Raw genomic sequence first — 14,647 nt, 5'->3', positions numbered from 1 at the left:
CAATGCGAAAATAAGGTCATTTCAAAGAGGGGTTCGTTTAATAGAAATTATCAGGATAAAAATTCATTGTATTGTGAATTACTCCGCCCTTTTCTTGCATGCATGCACACCTTCAGCGCCATTCTTCTCTTCTTGCTTTGTCCTTTCTCATAGGAATGGGCACCAGCCTATGTACATTGCAGTCAAGTTTCTTGGATCAATCGCTTGTTTGATCAGTTCTTCCACCTGGCCTTCAACGCCCAGTGGAATGCTTTCAGTCGGAAGCAATCCCCTGACCTTGCGTTTGATGCTGTCCACAACGCTTTGAGGTTGAAGTTTGACGCCTACATCTCCTCTCCGATGTGTACGTTTTTCTTTCTGTAGGTCCAACGTCGGATCGTAAATGAATGCCTCAAGGATGGTCATCAACGTTTCCTCTTGTTGCCGAAGAATGCTCAGGGTCAGCTCGCAAGACTTGCGAAAAGGCCCTTCATAGCCGTAAATGCCCATTGCAGCTACCATGTTGTGAGTGAGTCGGAACGGCACCCGCTCAGGTTTTGCAAACGTTAAGCCTTTGTCAAACAGACAGTTGAAATCGACGTGGAATACTCCACCGTTGCCCTCCTCCAAGTTCACGTTCTCACCATGTCTGTCACCAAGTCCTAGAATGGTGCCTACCATAGACATGACAGCACATGATCGTGTGTACTTCAGTCGTGCAGCAAACCATGCTGACGGATTGGGAAACTCTTGCGTGAACCAAAGTTGAAGAACCGGAGGGAATCTTCCCAGAACTTCGTCAGTAAAGATTCTGATTTTGCCATCGGAAAGGCATGCTTCATCCATAAGCTGCTTTAGAGCTGCATAATCGGGATAAATTTTTCGAGAAGCGTAAAGGTTGATAAGAATGTCTCGCATGGTTTTAATCCCAGGGACCCATTCGATAATGCCGCATTCTTCGTTAAGTGGCGTCACAGCGTAGGTTCGGATATACAATTGTCTTCGGCTAGACTCTGCGTCTCGTTTCAACGATCGGTTGATTAACCCGTTGAACTCCATAAGACGCTGATCCGTTCGCAAGTCGTCCTTGGGTTTGATGAGAAGCATGTAGTTTTTCCCATCACTACCACGCGCCGTAAGTCGCCTTGGCCTGGCCAATGAGCTCAGCACCAAAACGTCGTCAAGAAAAGAATCGATTGTAACCACATCTCTGGAGAATGCTTTGTGCTTCTTGACATACTCTGACACTGCTGGCAATGTTGCTGTCAAAGAGTTCTCGACAGGCACTACCAATGGACAGGGGGTGCACTTGTGATGAAGGAATCGGAGATCTCTGCTTAGACTAGCATGGACAGTCTTATTGCTGCGAAAGTCTCCCTTTTCACACGCTGACAGCAACTGCTCCGCTAACTTTTCCCCCATCCTGAGTAAGTGCTTGAAGTCAGTCGAAGAGCCTTCCACCTTCTTTGATATGTTCCTGAGCGCTTGAACAATCTGGGTTCCCCGCGCTTTTCGTTCCGATACCTGTCTGGTTGTCATAATTCCGATCAAGCTCCAGAGTGCCTGTTGAGGATGAGCTTCCACAACCTTGACAATTATATGCGTCAATCGCTCGAACACTTGCGGATTGGGATGAGCGATACGCGCAACAATTTGCGGCAGAGCAGTGTAAAAGATATAAGCTGGTAGCCTATGGATATATTTGTCGAGGAAGGAGTGCAGTAGGGTAAGCTGCTCCACGCGTCGTCGGTGAAGCTCACGAGAAAGTGAGGCCTTGCCTTCTGGTGCCTTGTCCACCTGTGCTCCAAGATCAAGCCAGAGTGTCAATATTCTTGGGAGAGTTTGGTAGAGATATTTGGTACCCGAGTTCAGGGACCGCACATAGTTCTCTATAACAAGCCTAGCAACCTCACCAGTGATGTAGTTGTCGCTTTGGTCGTCGGCTTTAAGAGGCTTTTCGGCTTCGAGGATCTTTTTGTAGTGCCGGCCGAGATAGTAATGGCCCTTTTCCCAAGTCGCAAATGTTTTTGGTGGCTGCTGATACTTCTCACGCAAAGCACCCGCGTGTGTCTGCCCAGCGCTATCCAGCCACTTGGCGAGGAGCAGTTGTGCTCGAGCTGTCAAGAGCTTCTGCTGCGGGCTCAGCTTATTAGTGTTGGTGCCAGTAGCTGTTCCTGTCTGTGTCATGAACTTGTTGCTTTTGATTGCTCCCTGAAGAACCTGGATTGCTTTTCGGTGCTGGTCTTCTCTCCAGAGAAGCTTGGCATTCTCAATGGTCGCCGCATCGTCACCCAACTGCGAAGCATGTAAAACAGCATTGAAAGATTGATGCAGGGAGTTTGACTTTCGAGCAAGCCGCGCACTCGATAACCATAATCCCGAAATGTCCAGGTCGGTAAAGCTTGGTCTTTGTTGGTTAGGATAATTATTATTCATAGACACCGGCCGGAATGAACATACCTATTCAACTCCATGGCTGCACGTCGAATGCCAAGGAGATATTGCTTGTCACTCATATAAGCCCCAATAATCTCAAGCCGTCTGTCCAGCAGCACCATTGTATTTTGTCGAGCTGATTCGTCTCCTGCCTTTGTGCCAATGATGATCTCCAAGTCTGTGAGAATATGAGCCTTGAGGAGGAGGTCGTGGCAAGCTTGGAGTGATGATGTGGATGCAGCGTTCATTGACGATGAAATCTTGACTCTTATGTCGTTCATTATCGAAGACAGCTCTTTGGGCTTGTTTTTGGCCATAAGCTTATCGAGAACAGTTGCAACCGATACATTGAAGTCCTCAACAATGTCTCCATGAAATCGCTTGGTGAATTTAACGAGGCTCTCCCACCTCCCGGTTACCCATGCTGCTTCTACTGCATACGGCATGATCTTGTTGTCTATGGATGCATCGGTTTGCATTCCCTCGATATGATTCAGTAGCGCCTCTATTTCTTGTTAGCCACTGACTTAGACGGAGCTATCAGATGTTCTCACCATGCTGACCGGCTTGCTTCAGACAATGCAGCAAGTCGATCTGTGCATCCATGTTGGCAGGTTCCTTTGCCAGCTTTATCTCGTACCAGTTCTGTACAGCAGTCCATCTGCCGGCTTTGCGATGACTCAAAATCTGCTGGTTGATGTCAAGAACCTGCAAGTGAGCTGAAATTCCGTCAAGTCCGTCAGGCTCATCAACATTGGCATAAATATCTTGCAGTTTTTGCAGTAGGCGTATGCGCTCTCCTGGTTCCCTTTTTCGTTGCTCCATCTTCTGAGCGTGTTGCTCTAGATGAAAAAGCGCCCGGGCGTAATCATTACAGTCGACAGCCCTTTGTGCGATTAACTCTGCTGGAATCTTGTCGAGAGCTTCCTGTACTTGGGCCAACCTTTCTTTGTCTGATTCAGTAAGCCGACTGCCTGTTCGCTTGGTTTGCATCCATCTCATTGCATAGTCCACGATGCGGAAAACAGCCTAAATCAATTAGTTTGTTGTCAATACTGATGAAAGCCGAGACTTACGTGACAAAATCTCTTCATATCATCTTTCTCCAAATACGAGGCCCCCTCGCCAGGCTGATGCTCTAGGATAGCCAGAAGCTCACCAAGGACATTGTCCCTATCCTTTTGAGTAGCACGAGAGCCTAGAAGAGTATGCAATACTATGTAGGGCAAAATAAACTCTGCAATAGCAAGATCCCGGACACGGATGACACGCGCCAAAGGCTCGAATATCAGATCAGCAAAAGCGGTCTGCCCTTTCCTGAGAAGGTCTATAACGTAATGCCTCAACCAATTACCATATGATCTTTCAGGCCGGAAAATAGGATAATTGATTTCCGAGTGTGCCATCGGGGCAACAACATACTTGGAAGTCAGAAAAGGGCTAACCACTTCCCGAACAGCTTCGGGCATTGTGATCCACTTGCGATAAATATCGTTGCCGCCTGACATCCCGCTGGTCGCCATGGCACATGCGGCACTGAGGTCGCACCTGCTCGTAAGCTCTTGCATAACGAAAGAAAGAAACCCCTGGAACTTGACATCAGTCGTGGACAGGAAAGCCGGCACGAGGGCCTCCTCCAGAAGAAAAATGACAAAGTCGGTTGTTTCTTCGGTGTCCACGAAGTTGTTAAGAATCACAATAGATTTCTGTTCCTTCACAGTTTCGGTCTTGCTGGGATCCAGGCAGCCTATCAAGCCTAGGGCTTCTGTACATAGCCGCGCAATGTCTCCTGGTATGCCATTGTACTTGCAAGCACAATCGAGTAGAGATCGCACAAGGGCTACAACGCCGGTATCTGATTGTGGACTAGCATCAGAGGTATGCAGAGCTGCTTGGTTTCCACGAAGATACGGAATCAGCTCAGTCAACGCTTGAAGCGTGACGCCTGAGTTCTCATGGCGGATTCTCTCAGCAAAGGCTTCCAGCACCTCTTCAACTGCAAGTGCTGCTGGCCTGTGCTGGTCCAGTTTTGACTCGATATCTTTGAGCTCGGGAATGTGTCGAAGTGAAGGCAATTTAACGATGTACTTTGCGACAAGAGTTTCGAATTTATCGACCAGCTGTTGAAGGGTCCGCTTAGCAAGAAGAGCTGTTGGCTCGTTCATTGAAGGCCAGTAGCGGGTAACGACGAAGAACGTCGTTTCTAGCAGTGCCTCAACATCTTCGGAGCCAAGATGGGTAAGCATCGAGACCCAGCAAGAGAAACTCGCCTCCCTCAAAGCATCTTGCGCGAGCGTGGACAACAAACAAGCAGAAATCTAGGCAAATCTTAGTACTTTTGCTCATCAAATGCGTGTGTTGTACCTACCTGTGGTCTAGCGGTGCTTGCGTAGCCCCTTGACACTCTAATCATTTCTTCCATGGCTCGAATGTAGCACCGGCGCTCTGGGTCCGGAAGATTCTGATCATTGATTACATCGAAGAGGCGCGCCATAAGCCCAAGAAGCGAGGAATGAATAAACCGAGCAGTATGGTCTCCTTTCTTAGATCGAGTTCCTTTACTTGAGGGCAACAGCATCTCGGCCATTGTATCCAATGCTTTCCGAATCTAGGACTGGATCAGCTCACCAAATCACCAAGCACATGCAGAGGCTAACTTACTGGTGCCTTTCTGGTCTCATCTGAATCGCCGGCTGCCTTCAGCAATTCCATCACAGTGAGCACTGGCTCCACTTGAAGAAGATCAGCAAGCGACTCGCTTTCAAAATGCGTTGACAGCTCGTCAAGGCGTGATTTTGCAAACGCCGCAATATCTTCTGTACCCTGTATCAGAAGCAATGCGAGAGTAGCAGCCAGATTCGCAGGGTCGACCAGAGGCAACCAAATCTCCGACTCTTGCCGGGCCTCGGCAATCTTTTGAATGACATCTTTTTGTTTATCGAGTACAAGCCACGGCAGTGCGTGGGTTTGGATGAGGAGAAGCAACTCGTTGACTGAAACCTGAAGGAGTTCGGCAATCGCCCGGCTCATTTGAGGACGCTGAACCATGTCCTTAGTGGCCAGGTATGCCAGATTTGGCCAAAAGGGCTCGAACAGGCGTCTTGGGGTCACTCGCCGGGCATCTGCTAGGTTCAAGAGCTCGTTGAAAGCAAAAGCAGAAACTATGTTGTTACTGCTTCCCAAGTACTCCAGAAGTTTAATAAGAACCAAGTTGAGTTCGTGCTCCCAAACAACTGTGCCTAGTTGACCCCATGCCATAATGAATGTTTCGGTCAAATTTGGCTGGTCCTTGTCCGAGATTGATTTCAATAACGCGATCGAGTTCTTTCTATTGCGCGCTATCAAGTCCTGGCGCTTCATTGAGGAAGCTCCATCTTCTGTGCTCGGATGCAGATTAGCATGAATGGGAGGTTCCTGGACTTGGTTCACTCGTGGGGTTCTAGCACCATTTCCCTCTGCTGGGCGAGCTGGTAGAACAATGCTCGAGAGGACGGTCTCTGGCCTAGTTAAAGAAAAAGTAGCCAGAACTCTTCCCGCAGCTATTCGAAGCTCTCTTATCGAGCTGTTCAAAGACTGAAGACACCACTGACCCAATGCAGATGTTTCCAAATTGAGTATTTCAGCGTCATCACAGTGCAAAATTACCTTCCTCAATGCCATCATGGCAGCAACCCTCGGACGCCGAGATTCTGCAACAATAGGAAGTCGGATCAACTGGGTGAAAAGTGTCTCGACTCGAGACTTTTGGACCATTGCTGCATAGGGGGTTGAGCGACTCGAAAATGCGTTTGTCTCGCAAACAGAGCAATGGGTATTCGCATCGGATGCTTTCTCATCATTGGACAGCGGGCCTCTCCTGTCGGCCAGACAAGATACCCGCGAGAGCAGGTCAAGCGTCAGGCATTGACGCGCTTCATCCAGTGATGGGAATGTATCCCTGTGCTAGTGAGAATTTGCAAAGTACACACAAGAAAGTAACTTACAGAAATTGTTGCTCAAGGTCTGGGAAGCCATCATCGACGCTCTTTAACCCAAGGGTGGCTCCCAAGGAGCTCATCAGAACAGCCATAGGGCTAGAGTCCACCTGTGATACTTTGCGTCGCTTAGAGCGATCTTGTGAATTCTCATCCGGCGCATCGTATTTTAAAGCCAGCGCCTGGAGGATCTCGCGCACTTCTGTATCCTCAAACTTGGATGGGTGTGTATTTGAGCTGAGTAATTCTTGTTTAGAACTAGCATTTACTTGCCTTAACATCTGTGTCATTCTCTTTTCGCAAGTTAGTAGTCAATAACAAAAGAAGTTGCAGATGGTACCATACCCATATATCTGTCCCCTCAGGTATCGCGGAATAAAACATCGAGGACTCGTCTACAAGACTGGATATCGCCAGCCGTCCGATCGATCTGTCCTTGACAGATGCTGCTGTGATTATAGCAAGAGCAAGGACGTATGTGCGACGGATTTCCTCGTCATTAGGGTCTAGCATAGATGATGCATTCAAGCTTGCCACTATATCGCCACAAAGAAGGACCAAGAGTGTGATGGATTTTTTGTGAACTGAAGCGCAAATACCTGTGTTTCTTGAAAGCGCTCTCTCGATTTGAATGGTTTTCTGGAGAATGTGAACTGAAGAGGCAGGAAATGCATGGCCGAAGCGGTTCCTGACAGCTTGCATATCTCCCAGAACATCAATCAGCCACACTATACTCTCCGCGAAAGAAGCTGCCGTATGAAACATCTCATCTGTCGATAGAATAGGAAAGGCTACTATATTGCAGAAGCTAATCAGTTGTTGTAGAGCATGTGGCATTCGGTCAACGGAATATGTCAATTGGCCGATCAAGGGCGAGCTTTTGTCGACGTATCGACAGAGAGCAAGTTCCGAGGGTAGAGATAGCATCCCAAAGCTTTCCTCCACATCGGGTACGACAAGGGGATCTTGGAGCCGATTGATTACGTCTATTGCACTCGTGAGCTATTGCATCTCTACCCTTTGGGACACCACTTACGAGAGGTAATTGTACGAAGATAGAACAGAAAATCAGTGGCCATATCCCACAAATTTCGGTTTTGTGCTATTATGAGCATTGTGTGCTGAAGGAAGTTCTCGATGGCTTCTGTAAGTTCAAGGCATTGAGCATGGCCAAGAAGCCGGAGCAATTGAGGAAGAAGCCAGACCCATAGCGGCTCCTGCCCGCGAAACATATACTCTTGGCTGTTCACTTTATGCTTGAGCACAGTAGGCGTCTCCTTGATGGAGAATCTCAAGAAATCGATTGCTTTTAGAGCTTCTGTTCGTACTTGTGCTCGGTCAAGGAAAGGATCGTCTAATCGAATACCTTCAAGGACGGCTCTCGAATAGACGTATATGAGCATGTGATTATGCTCAACACGATCTTCCGAGGTCTTTAAAAGCGTGGGATCATCCTTGACACGCTGAATGATGGTAAAAAAGCCCTTGAGTTCACTATTTTCATCTGATTTAGAGGATTTCGTTGATGCCGAAATATTCTCCACGAGCTGTGCAGCTAAGGTCGATGGAGGGGGTCCGGCAGCATATCCACCAGCCATTTGCCCATGCTCGAGAAACGCCGCTCTAGGATGAAGGTTGTTAGCCATGATGTATGAAGCATCGTGAATACTGCCTGAACACACACGATGATGCACGATGGCCTATGTGATGGCGAGTGAGAAGGCGCGACTAACAATGTGGGGCAACGCGAGATCATGTGACACCACTCAGCCATTTCCATCATTTCATCGTTAGGTACCTGCCCATTGGACTACGGGCAGCAGGCATCAGGCAGGTGGCAGGTAGACTCCTTTTGGCGTAGGAAATAGGCACCTTGGTAACTTTTCTATTTTATTTCTTGTGATCAAAATGTAACGAATCTTTTCCCCTATAAAGGCATATGTTCGAAAAACGCCCAGCCCGATACCAGTTGGCCGCAATGTCGAAATATGATCTTCCAAACTTCTTTTCTATTGATGCCTGTTTCCCGCTGGCCATGAAGTCTAGCGTTCATACCGCACGCTGATCATATCGTGTGTAATGCCTATTCAAGCACGGGTTAGCCACGGCCATCCTCGTAATGACCAGGAATTTCTTACCTCCAAGCTTGGCTGTGTACGTGATTTCCGCTGATCCGTACACTGCCTCAATGGCACCTTTCAAGCAATAGTATTGATGGTTTCCCATGCGTCTGACCCTCGCCGCCCTTTTGACTCCTTCGGGGATCTTCTTAAGGTCGATTGAGAGTGTTCCGATCCGTTGAGTGGTTGAGTCGCGATGCACTGGAGCCTTGCCATCATTGTTGTTGCTATAAATATCAACCTCGGTTTGGGGTTCATGCCCAACCGTTACGGGAAGATCACATTGATACTCTATCCGTGATGGCCTGCCCTCGGGATAGGATTCACCCTACTCAAGTTAGCATTGCAAAATCGCGTTAGTGCCAGTTTGGAATACCTTTTGGATAAACCAACACATTTCAGAAACGACGTGTTCTTGTTCTTTCTCAGACCAAAACCTGCAAGCTGTCAGCAAAAGGGCCACAAGAAAGAAAGCTGATTACACACGCTTCTTTCGGGTTATGTTTGATCCTATCATATTTCGTCATCAAGCATGTTCCGTATGATCTTCTGGCGATTCGAGACGCAACTTCCACCCGAGTGGACGAGGACTGATACCGGCTGAGTCCATGCATTACGGCACCTTTAACCACAGCTGTCCAACCATCTTCTGGCTGAAGGACCTCTGTGCGATTCGAGACGGCTTCCTTGACGCGAGACTTCAGATACTTGCTCTGGCCAAACCCTCCAACCAAAATCACGGCAGCAACGCCCTCGCCAGCCATCCTGATTTGCTCCTTAATAAGGCAGACAACATCCTTCATGATAGGCTCAAAGATCTTGGTCTTCATATCTTCCTGTGACATCGTGTAACGATTCCGCTTCAGACCAAGACTGGGATCGACCTTGAGAGTTAAAGGTTCACCCTTTGGGGAAAACGTCTTCTTGAACTGTGTGTTGTGAGCGAGCTGACCTCAAGTAACGCCTGGGAGGTTCCTACCGTCTCGAACTCGTTCAAGGCTGGCACAAGTCTCTCGTCAGTCCAGTACTTTTCACCATGAGTCTGCTTCAGATGTCGACGAAAACGCATGTTCAGCATAGAGGAACCGCATTTTCCGCCTGTGCCCTCAGTAACTTCTCTCACTTCAACACTGCCTGTTCGTGTCACTTGGTAGGATATCAAGTCAACAGTACCACCGCCTGCATCGCAGACAACAAACTTGCGGCCTATTTGCAGTGTTGCAGGGCTAAGAGTATTGAGAGTATATAGCGCTGCAGCTTCCTGGACGTTGTCAGCACTGTGATATCACTATTATTCGAGTCTTTGACTTACCGGCTCTGAAATGAGCATAATGCGCTGGTTACCACAGAATCCAGCCATAGCTGCAGCTTGCTCCGTCATCTGTTTCGCTTTGGGTGACCAAATAGCCGGGACCGTCACGACGAAGTCCATAGGCGTTGATTTTACTACACTCGGCGACAGACGCTTTCCAAGAACACTGACGAAATGTGACTGGAGACACGAAAGGTAGACCTTGGTGAGGTCCTTTGCTGACTCTCCATCTTTCGTGAGCCCAGATGGATCGTCCAACTTCCTACAAAGGATTTCGGTCAAACACGGTAGTAGAGAAAGAACGCAGGAAAACTAACAGCTTGAAGTATTTACTTCTTTTCGCCGTTTCGGGGATCTGGAAACCCCACTGCCATCCAGCTGCTACCTTTCGGAGTTCGGTAGGCACCTTTGCGCTGCTCTTGAATGAGTCGCCTGCGGGCCATTCTGTCACAACATGCTGAACATCAGGCTACTGGAGTTAGCGATTTCGCCTGTGAGGAAATGTAAGGGCAAGGCTCACCCGGGTCGTTTCAGCCCAGGCGACGCCTGAGTAGGTCGTTCCAAAGTCTATAGAAACAACGATTCTGCGACCGGTCATGGCTAAATTTGTTTACTCGAGGTACGATATGGTGTTTCATTACTATGTCAATTATTTGTGGTGGGACGGCCAGGTATGGTCCTGTGATGTACGAGGTATGGGAACTCTGCCAACAGCTCATTCGTGAACAGCAACTTGCCCCAGATTTCGTTCATGTCAACCCCCAATTGGATACATCTGGAATACGTATGTTACCGGAACATTCTTTGCTAACCCGCCGATGAGCTGTTCTGCAGTTCGGGCGCGTCCAACCACTCATTGGTGTTCTTTCGGGCCTCATCGCTGTGTGACTGGGGTTCTTTGGGCCTCGTCCAATCCTCACCGATCCGTCATGGAGCAGTGACCACGTTGTTCTTCAGCTTCGACCACATCCAAAGCTTCGAATTGAGTCGGTTGTCGATTCCTAAGCATTGCCGTCTTGGCCCTCGACAGAAATCCGGTACAATTGAAAGGCCATTTTGACCCTGGTAACATGTAGTGGAGCTTACGGTGACCGCTCAAGGCGAGACCGACTTTTTGCTGTCACACAACACAGCACAGGATTAGGTACCCATTAGCTGGCGCCTAATGCCAACAACGAAGATGTCCAACCACAACATGAGGCTGCAGTTAGGTCCTTGTTGGGCGACCTCGATATCCATTGGCGGTCTTCTACAGGGTGACCCAGCTGTGCCACATGTGGCTTCATTTCGATTTACCAGACTTAATCAACCAGATTCAGAGCCAATCTCCGGCAGTCACAGAGTCGCAAATGCAAGGCTAGATGATTAGATTTCCTCACTGATGCTTCGCTATCTTCAACTTCTGACACAGGGCACCGATGCCACAAACTCGGGAACGGCGCGCCATCACAGGAACAGAGAAGAAAGTGATACGACAACGGAGCAAGCATCTTCACACGCAAACGGGCTTGAAGACAAGTTAACTAGCGAGACCCATTTACGTCGCTTCACCGAGACCGTACTGGACTCACGGCAACAGGAGATTGAGGACCGGGAAATGGAGAAAGACGAACTGGTACTTCGTGTGGAAGCACTTGAAAACGAGCTTGCTAGCACCCAACGTCAGCTCGAAGAGGCTCAGGACCAGGTTTTTCGTCTGCAACCTTGCAGAAAGGACATTACGGAATCAGAAGCAAAGGATGCCTACAAGACTCTTGTTGGAAACGTTCAACGATGGGTTGAGAATCGTGCCGGGCATGTCATTGATGAATTGGAAACCGGCCGTCTTATGAGCAGAGCAGCTCCTCCAGAAGGTTCACGACTTGTCACACTTCTCAGAGAACAATCCAGGCGGTGTATAAATGTGAGTCAATCTGATGAGTTTCAAATCATGGGGGCCATCATGAACTATCTCCACATCACCATGTTTTCCAAGTCGTTCTATTGTCCTTTGGATGATGGCGACGACGGTGGAACCGCTGTCTGGATTGATGAGCTTGAAGAAACTATGTCTCAGTTGCAAAGAGGTTTGTCTCTCCCCCACGGGCGGTACATCTAGCAAGTTGCTAACTTGTCTTGAGATATAACTCAGTGTCGGGAATGGAGAAGTGAAACGCTCACAGCGCTGACATACCAACCTGCCTTCAAAGCTCGACGGCAACGATATATCAATTTTGTTGTCGATGATCTTACTTCTTTACTATCAATTATTGTGCCAAGGACACCTCCCGCAGATCTTCAGGCCTCTGTTCGACGGAGTATCGTGGAACCTGCGGCAGACCTCGTCCATCAACTTCACTTGGCACCCAGTATCTATTCTTTGAAGTGGCCAGCTCGGTCAGCCTCAACAAGACTTGAGGTTTACCAATGCTTCAACCTTGCAAATGGGGGGACACCCATTGACTTGTCTGGGACCAAGTCCTCTTCGCCAGCAAGGCGTAATGTCATGTATTTATTTGATATAGCCCCCGGACTGTTTGTTGAGAGGATCGAGGATGGGAGAAAGCTCGGGCTGAAAGCAATCGTCAAGCCTACCGTGCTCGTTACCAACGCAGGGGGGGATATATCTCAAGGTCCAACGGTAATGAGATGGCTATGGGATGGCATACCATCTTCCCAAGGTTCCAGCCGAAGCGCATCGAGGGCATCTAGTGCAAGAAGTAAGTATGCGAATCTTTAATAGGTCTTCGAGCTCTGACGTGTCTCAAGGGCCAGCTGGATCCTCCGTATCATCATCAGGCAGGTCAAGGTATTAGCATGCATGCAAGGCACGCGTTTTGTTGTGAGATATACAAGTCAGCTAAGTCCGGGGCACAGCGCTAAGAAGACGGGACAGACAACAGCGAAATAATAGAATGTACGGAAATTTCGATTTAAGTGTTTGTGCAGGATATCGTTTTTGGGTATTTAAGGAAATCTTTGGGCTAGATTTGAACTTTTTATCGATACCAGTAACCACTATAACTTTCCTGCACAACAATGACTGGTATGCTCCGTACTCGGCGAGGCCTAGGAGGCAAGGGAGGCAAAGGAGCCGCCGGCGCGCCAACATCTGACACAGGCCGTGGCCGGTTTGAAGTAGGGACCCGCAGAGTAACTCCGGGGTAGGCTGGCCGTTGGGGGAGTGGTGGTGCTGGTGATGCATGAGAGCGTGACTGCGAAGGTCGCATAGGCCGGTCAAGACCGCCGGGTGCAGAATTTCTCGGGAAACGCTGATTGTAAGGCCCTGGGGACTGAGGTTGTTGTTGCTGCTGTGGGGGTCTTGGGCTAGTTGTCTTGTTTGGCGACGGGTCTCTGTCTCTAGGTGTAGCTGCGCGCTTGATCTCGAGGGCAGGTTGCTTGGCTTTTTTGGCTGGTGAAGGAGTAGGAGCGGGAGCGGGAGCCTTTTTCACAACTTTTGGCTTATTAGCTGCCGCTGTGTTAGTTGTTGTCCCAGACGGTCCCGGGTTCTGGGTAGATGTCACTGGGATAAAGGGTCGAACACAGTTGCTGATGTAGTCGTGACTGACCCCCAGCGCTCTGGCGTCGGCAATTCCCATATTGATTCGGTCGATGTATTCTTCCTTGGGATCACTGTCGACGATATATCTTGGGCTGATATATACCAGTATGTTGTGTTCCAAATGAGGCTTGTGGACCATGAGTCTGCCCTGCCCGATGCTTTGCTGAGCTACAATTCTCGCCTGGTCTGGACCGCCATTGTTCACGATCCAAGGCACAGGCCGGCGGTACAATGCAGAATCAGCACGCCTTAGCAAGACTGACATGTACTGTTTTCTGTACGCGTCCTTGGAAACGCCTTCATTGACATCGAGACGAGCCTCGTCGCGGGAATTGATCTCATAGACCAAGCCTTCAACCCAGTGCCCTTGGGCCTCAGTGACATTGGCGTATCCGCGCTCATTGATCTGCCATCTGTAGTCTACAAGCTTTGCAGAGCCGATGAACTTGCTTCCAGGACATCTTTTTTTCATCTGCTGCAGATGGAGGTTGCTTCCATAGGCAAAATAGTACTTGGTGGACTGGCCTGTGTCTTCATCTGCATGTGTGTTCATTTTGAAAATCTTTCGGGGGCATCAGACTCCGAGCATCCGATGATCTGGTCTGGTATGATCTGGTATGGTGCGGTGCAGGTACGGAGAGAAACGTGTGGTATGTTGCGTTATGTTTCGTTTTTGGCACAGCAGAAGAGTGTGATAGTGGGCTGCTAACGTCGATTAAGATGTGATGGGAATCGACTCCCTCACCTCAAGCGAAAGAAAAAACAGGAAACCGGTCAAACAAGCAGCGTCCACGTCAACTTTGCCAAAGCATAAACTGACTTACGTACAGTAGTCGCGCTCGGCGCCAGCAGCGCTGGACAGGCGGAGTGGACTGCTGGGCCTGGAGCTCGTTGTCACATTGGGCAGCAACTGAGTCAGATTTTGACAACAACTCATGGCCAATTGCCAAGGTCCACGTTAAGACGACTTGTTAAACAGCTAGCCGGTGGGTATTGCAGGGTATGTGCAGCTATCCCCAGAATACCGACTGTTTGGCGAGCCTCAATGGTAGGTAGAGGAACCAGCTGTCGTCTGATACTGCAGCCTTAGAAGTTTGAGACGCTACGAGGCGGCCCAGCCCGCTCCTTTTCCATGTTGGGCGTTGGCACCCCGGCCCCTCGGCAGACCCCCGTACCCCCCGGTGAAGCTCCACACCGGCATCCTCTGCCAGAGCATCCGTCCGCACCGCCTATTCGAGGAGAGAGACGTTTGCTGTACTTAACAGCACGGAGAGACAACGCTTTT

At 49.1% G+C, this 14,647-nt stretch overlaps 4 protein-coding genes across 4 annotated transcripts; 1 reads left to right on the top strand and 3 right to left on the bottom strand.

Moving 5' to 3' along the window:
• Positions 1 to 112: 112 nt before the first annotated feature.
• FGSG_13318 (uncharacterized protein) lies at positions 113 to 8,035 on the bottom strand (the record flags this gene model as incomplete). The annotated part of the gene is given in 10 exon segments (XM_011321753.1): positions 113 to 167; positions 176 to 2,386; positions 2,440 to 2,920; positions 2,970 to 3,444; positions 3,492 to 4,733; positions 4,784 to 5,023; positions 5,077 to 6,352; positions 6,399 to 6,682; positions 6,735 to 7,375; positions 7,426 to 8,035. Coding segments are annotated over 10 exon segments (7,515 nt in total).
• Positions 8,036 to 8,316: 281 nt separating this feature from the next.
• FGSG_08684 (uncharacterized protein) lies at positions 8,317 to 10,419 on the bottom strand (the record flags this gene model as incomplete). The annotated part of the gene is made up of 8 exons (XM_011321752.1): positions 8,317 to 8,450; positions 8,528 to 8,837; positions 8,886 to 8,946; positions 8,996 to 9,438; positions 9,489 to 9,770; positions 9,822 to 10,083; positions 10,139 to 10,290; positions 10,342 to 10,419. 8 exons carry the CDS (start codon positions 10,417 to 10,419, stop codon positions 8,317 to 8,319), a joined length of 1,722 nt encoding a protein of 573 aa, XP_011320054.1.
• A 999-nt stretch (positions 10,420 to 11,418) lies between these two features.
• FGSG_08685 (uncharacterized protein) lies at positions 11,419 to 11,972 on the top strand (the record flags this gene model as incomplete). The annotated part of the gene is made up of 2 exons (XM_011321751.1): positions 11,419 to 11,887; positions 11,953 to 11,972. 2 exons carry the CDS (start codon positions 11,419 to 11,421, stop codon positions 11,970 to 11,972), a joined length of 489 nt encoding a protein of 162 aa, XP_011320053.1.
• An 827-nt stretch (positions 11,973 to 12,799) lies between these two features.
• FGSG_08686 (uncharacterized protein) lies at positions 12,800 to 13,915 on the bottom strand (the record flags this gene model as incomplete). Its single annotated transcript, XM_011321750.1, has 2 exons — positions 12,800 to 13,261; positions 13,370 to 13,915. The coding sequence occupies 2 exons, from the start codon at positions 13,913 to 13,915 to the stop codon at positions 12,800 to 12,802; spliced, it is 1,008 nt and encodes a 335-aa protein (XP_011320052.1).
• Between the last annotated feature and the right edge of the window lie 732 nt (positions 13,916 to 14,647).

The sequence above is a fragment of the Fusarium graminearum genome, chromosome 2 (genome assembly GCF_000240135.3).
Source record: "Fusarium graminearum PH-1 chromosome 2, whole genome shotgun sequence".
In the NCBI taxonomy this organism is placed as follows: Eukaryota; Fungi; Ascomycota; class Sordariomycetes; order Hypocreales; family Nectriaceae; genus Fusarium; species Fusarium graminearum.
The sequence above is the reverse complement of the archived record's forward strand: the minus strand, read 5'-3'. Positions and strand labels throughout refer to the sequence as shown.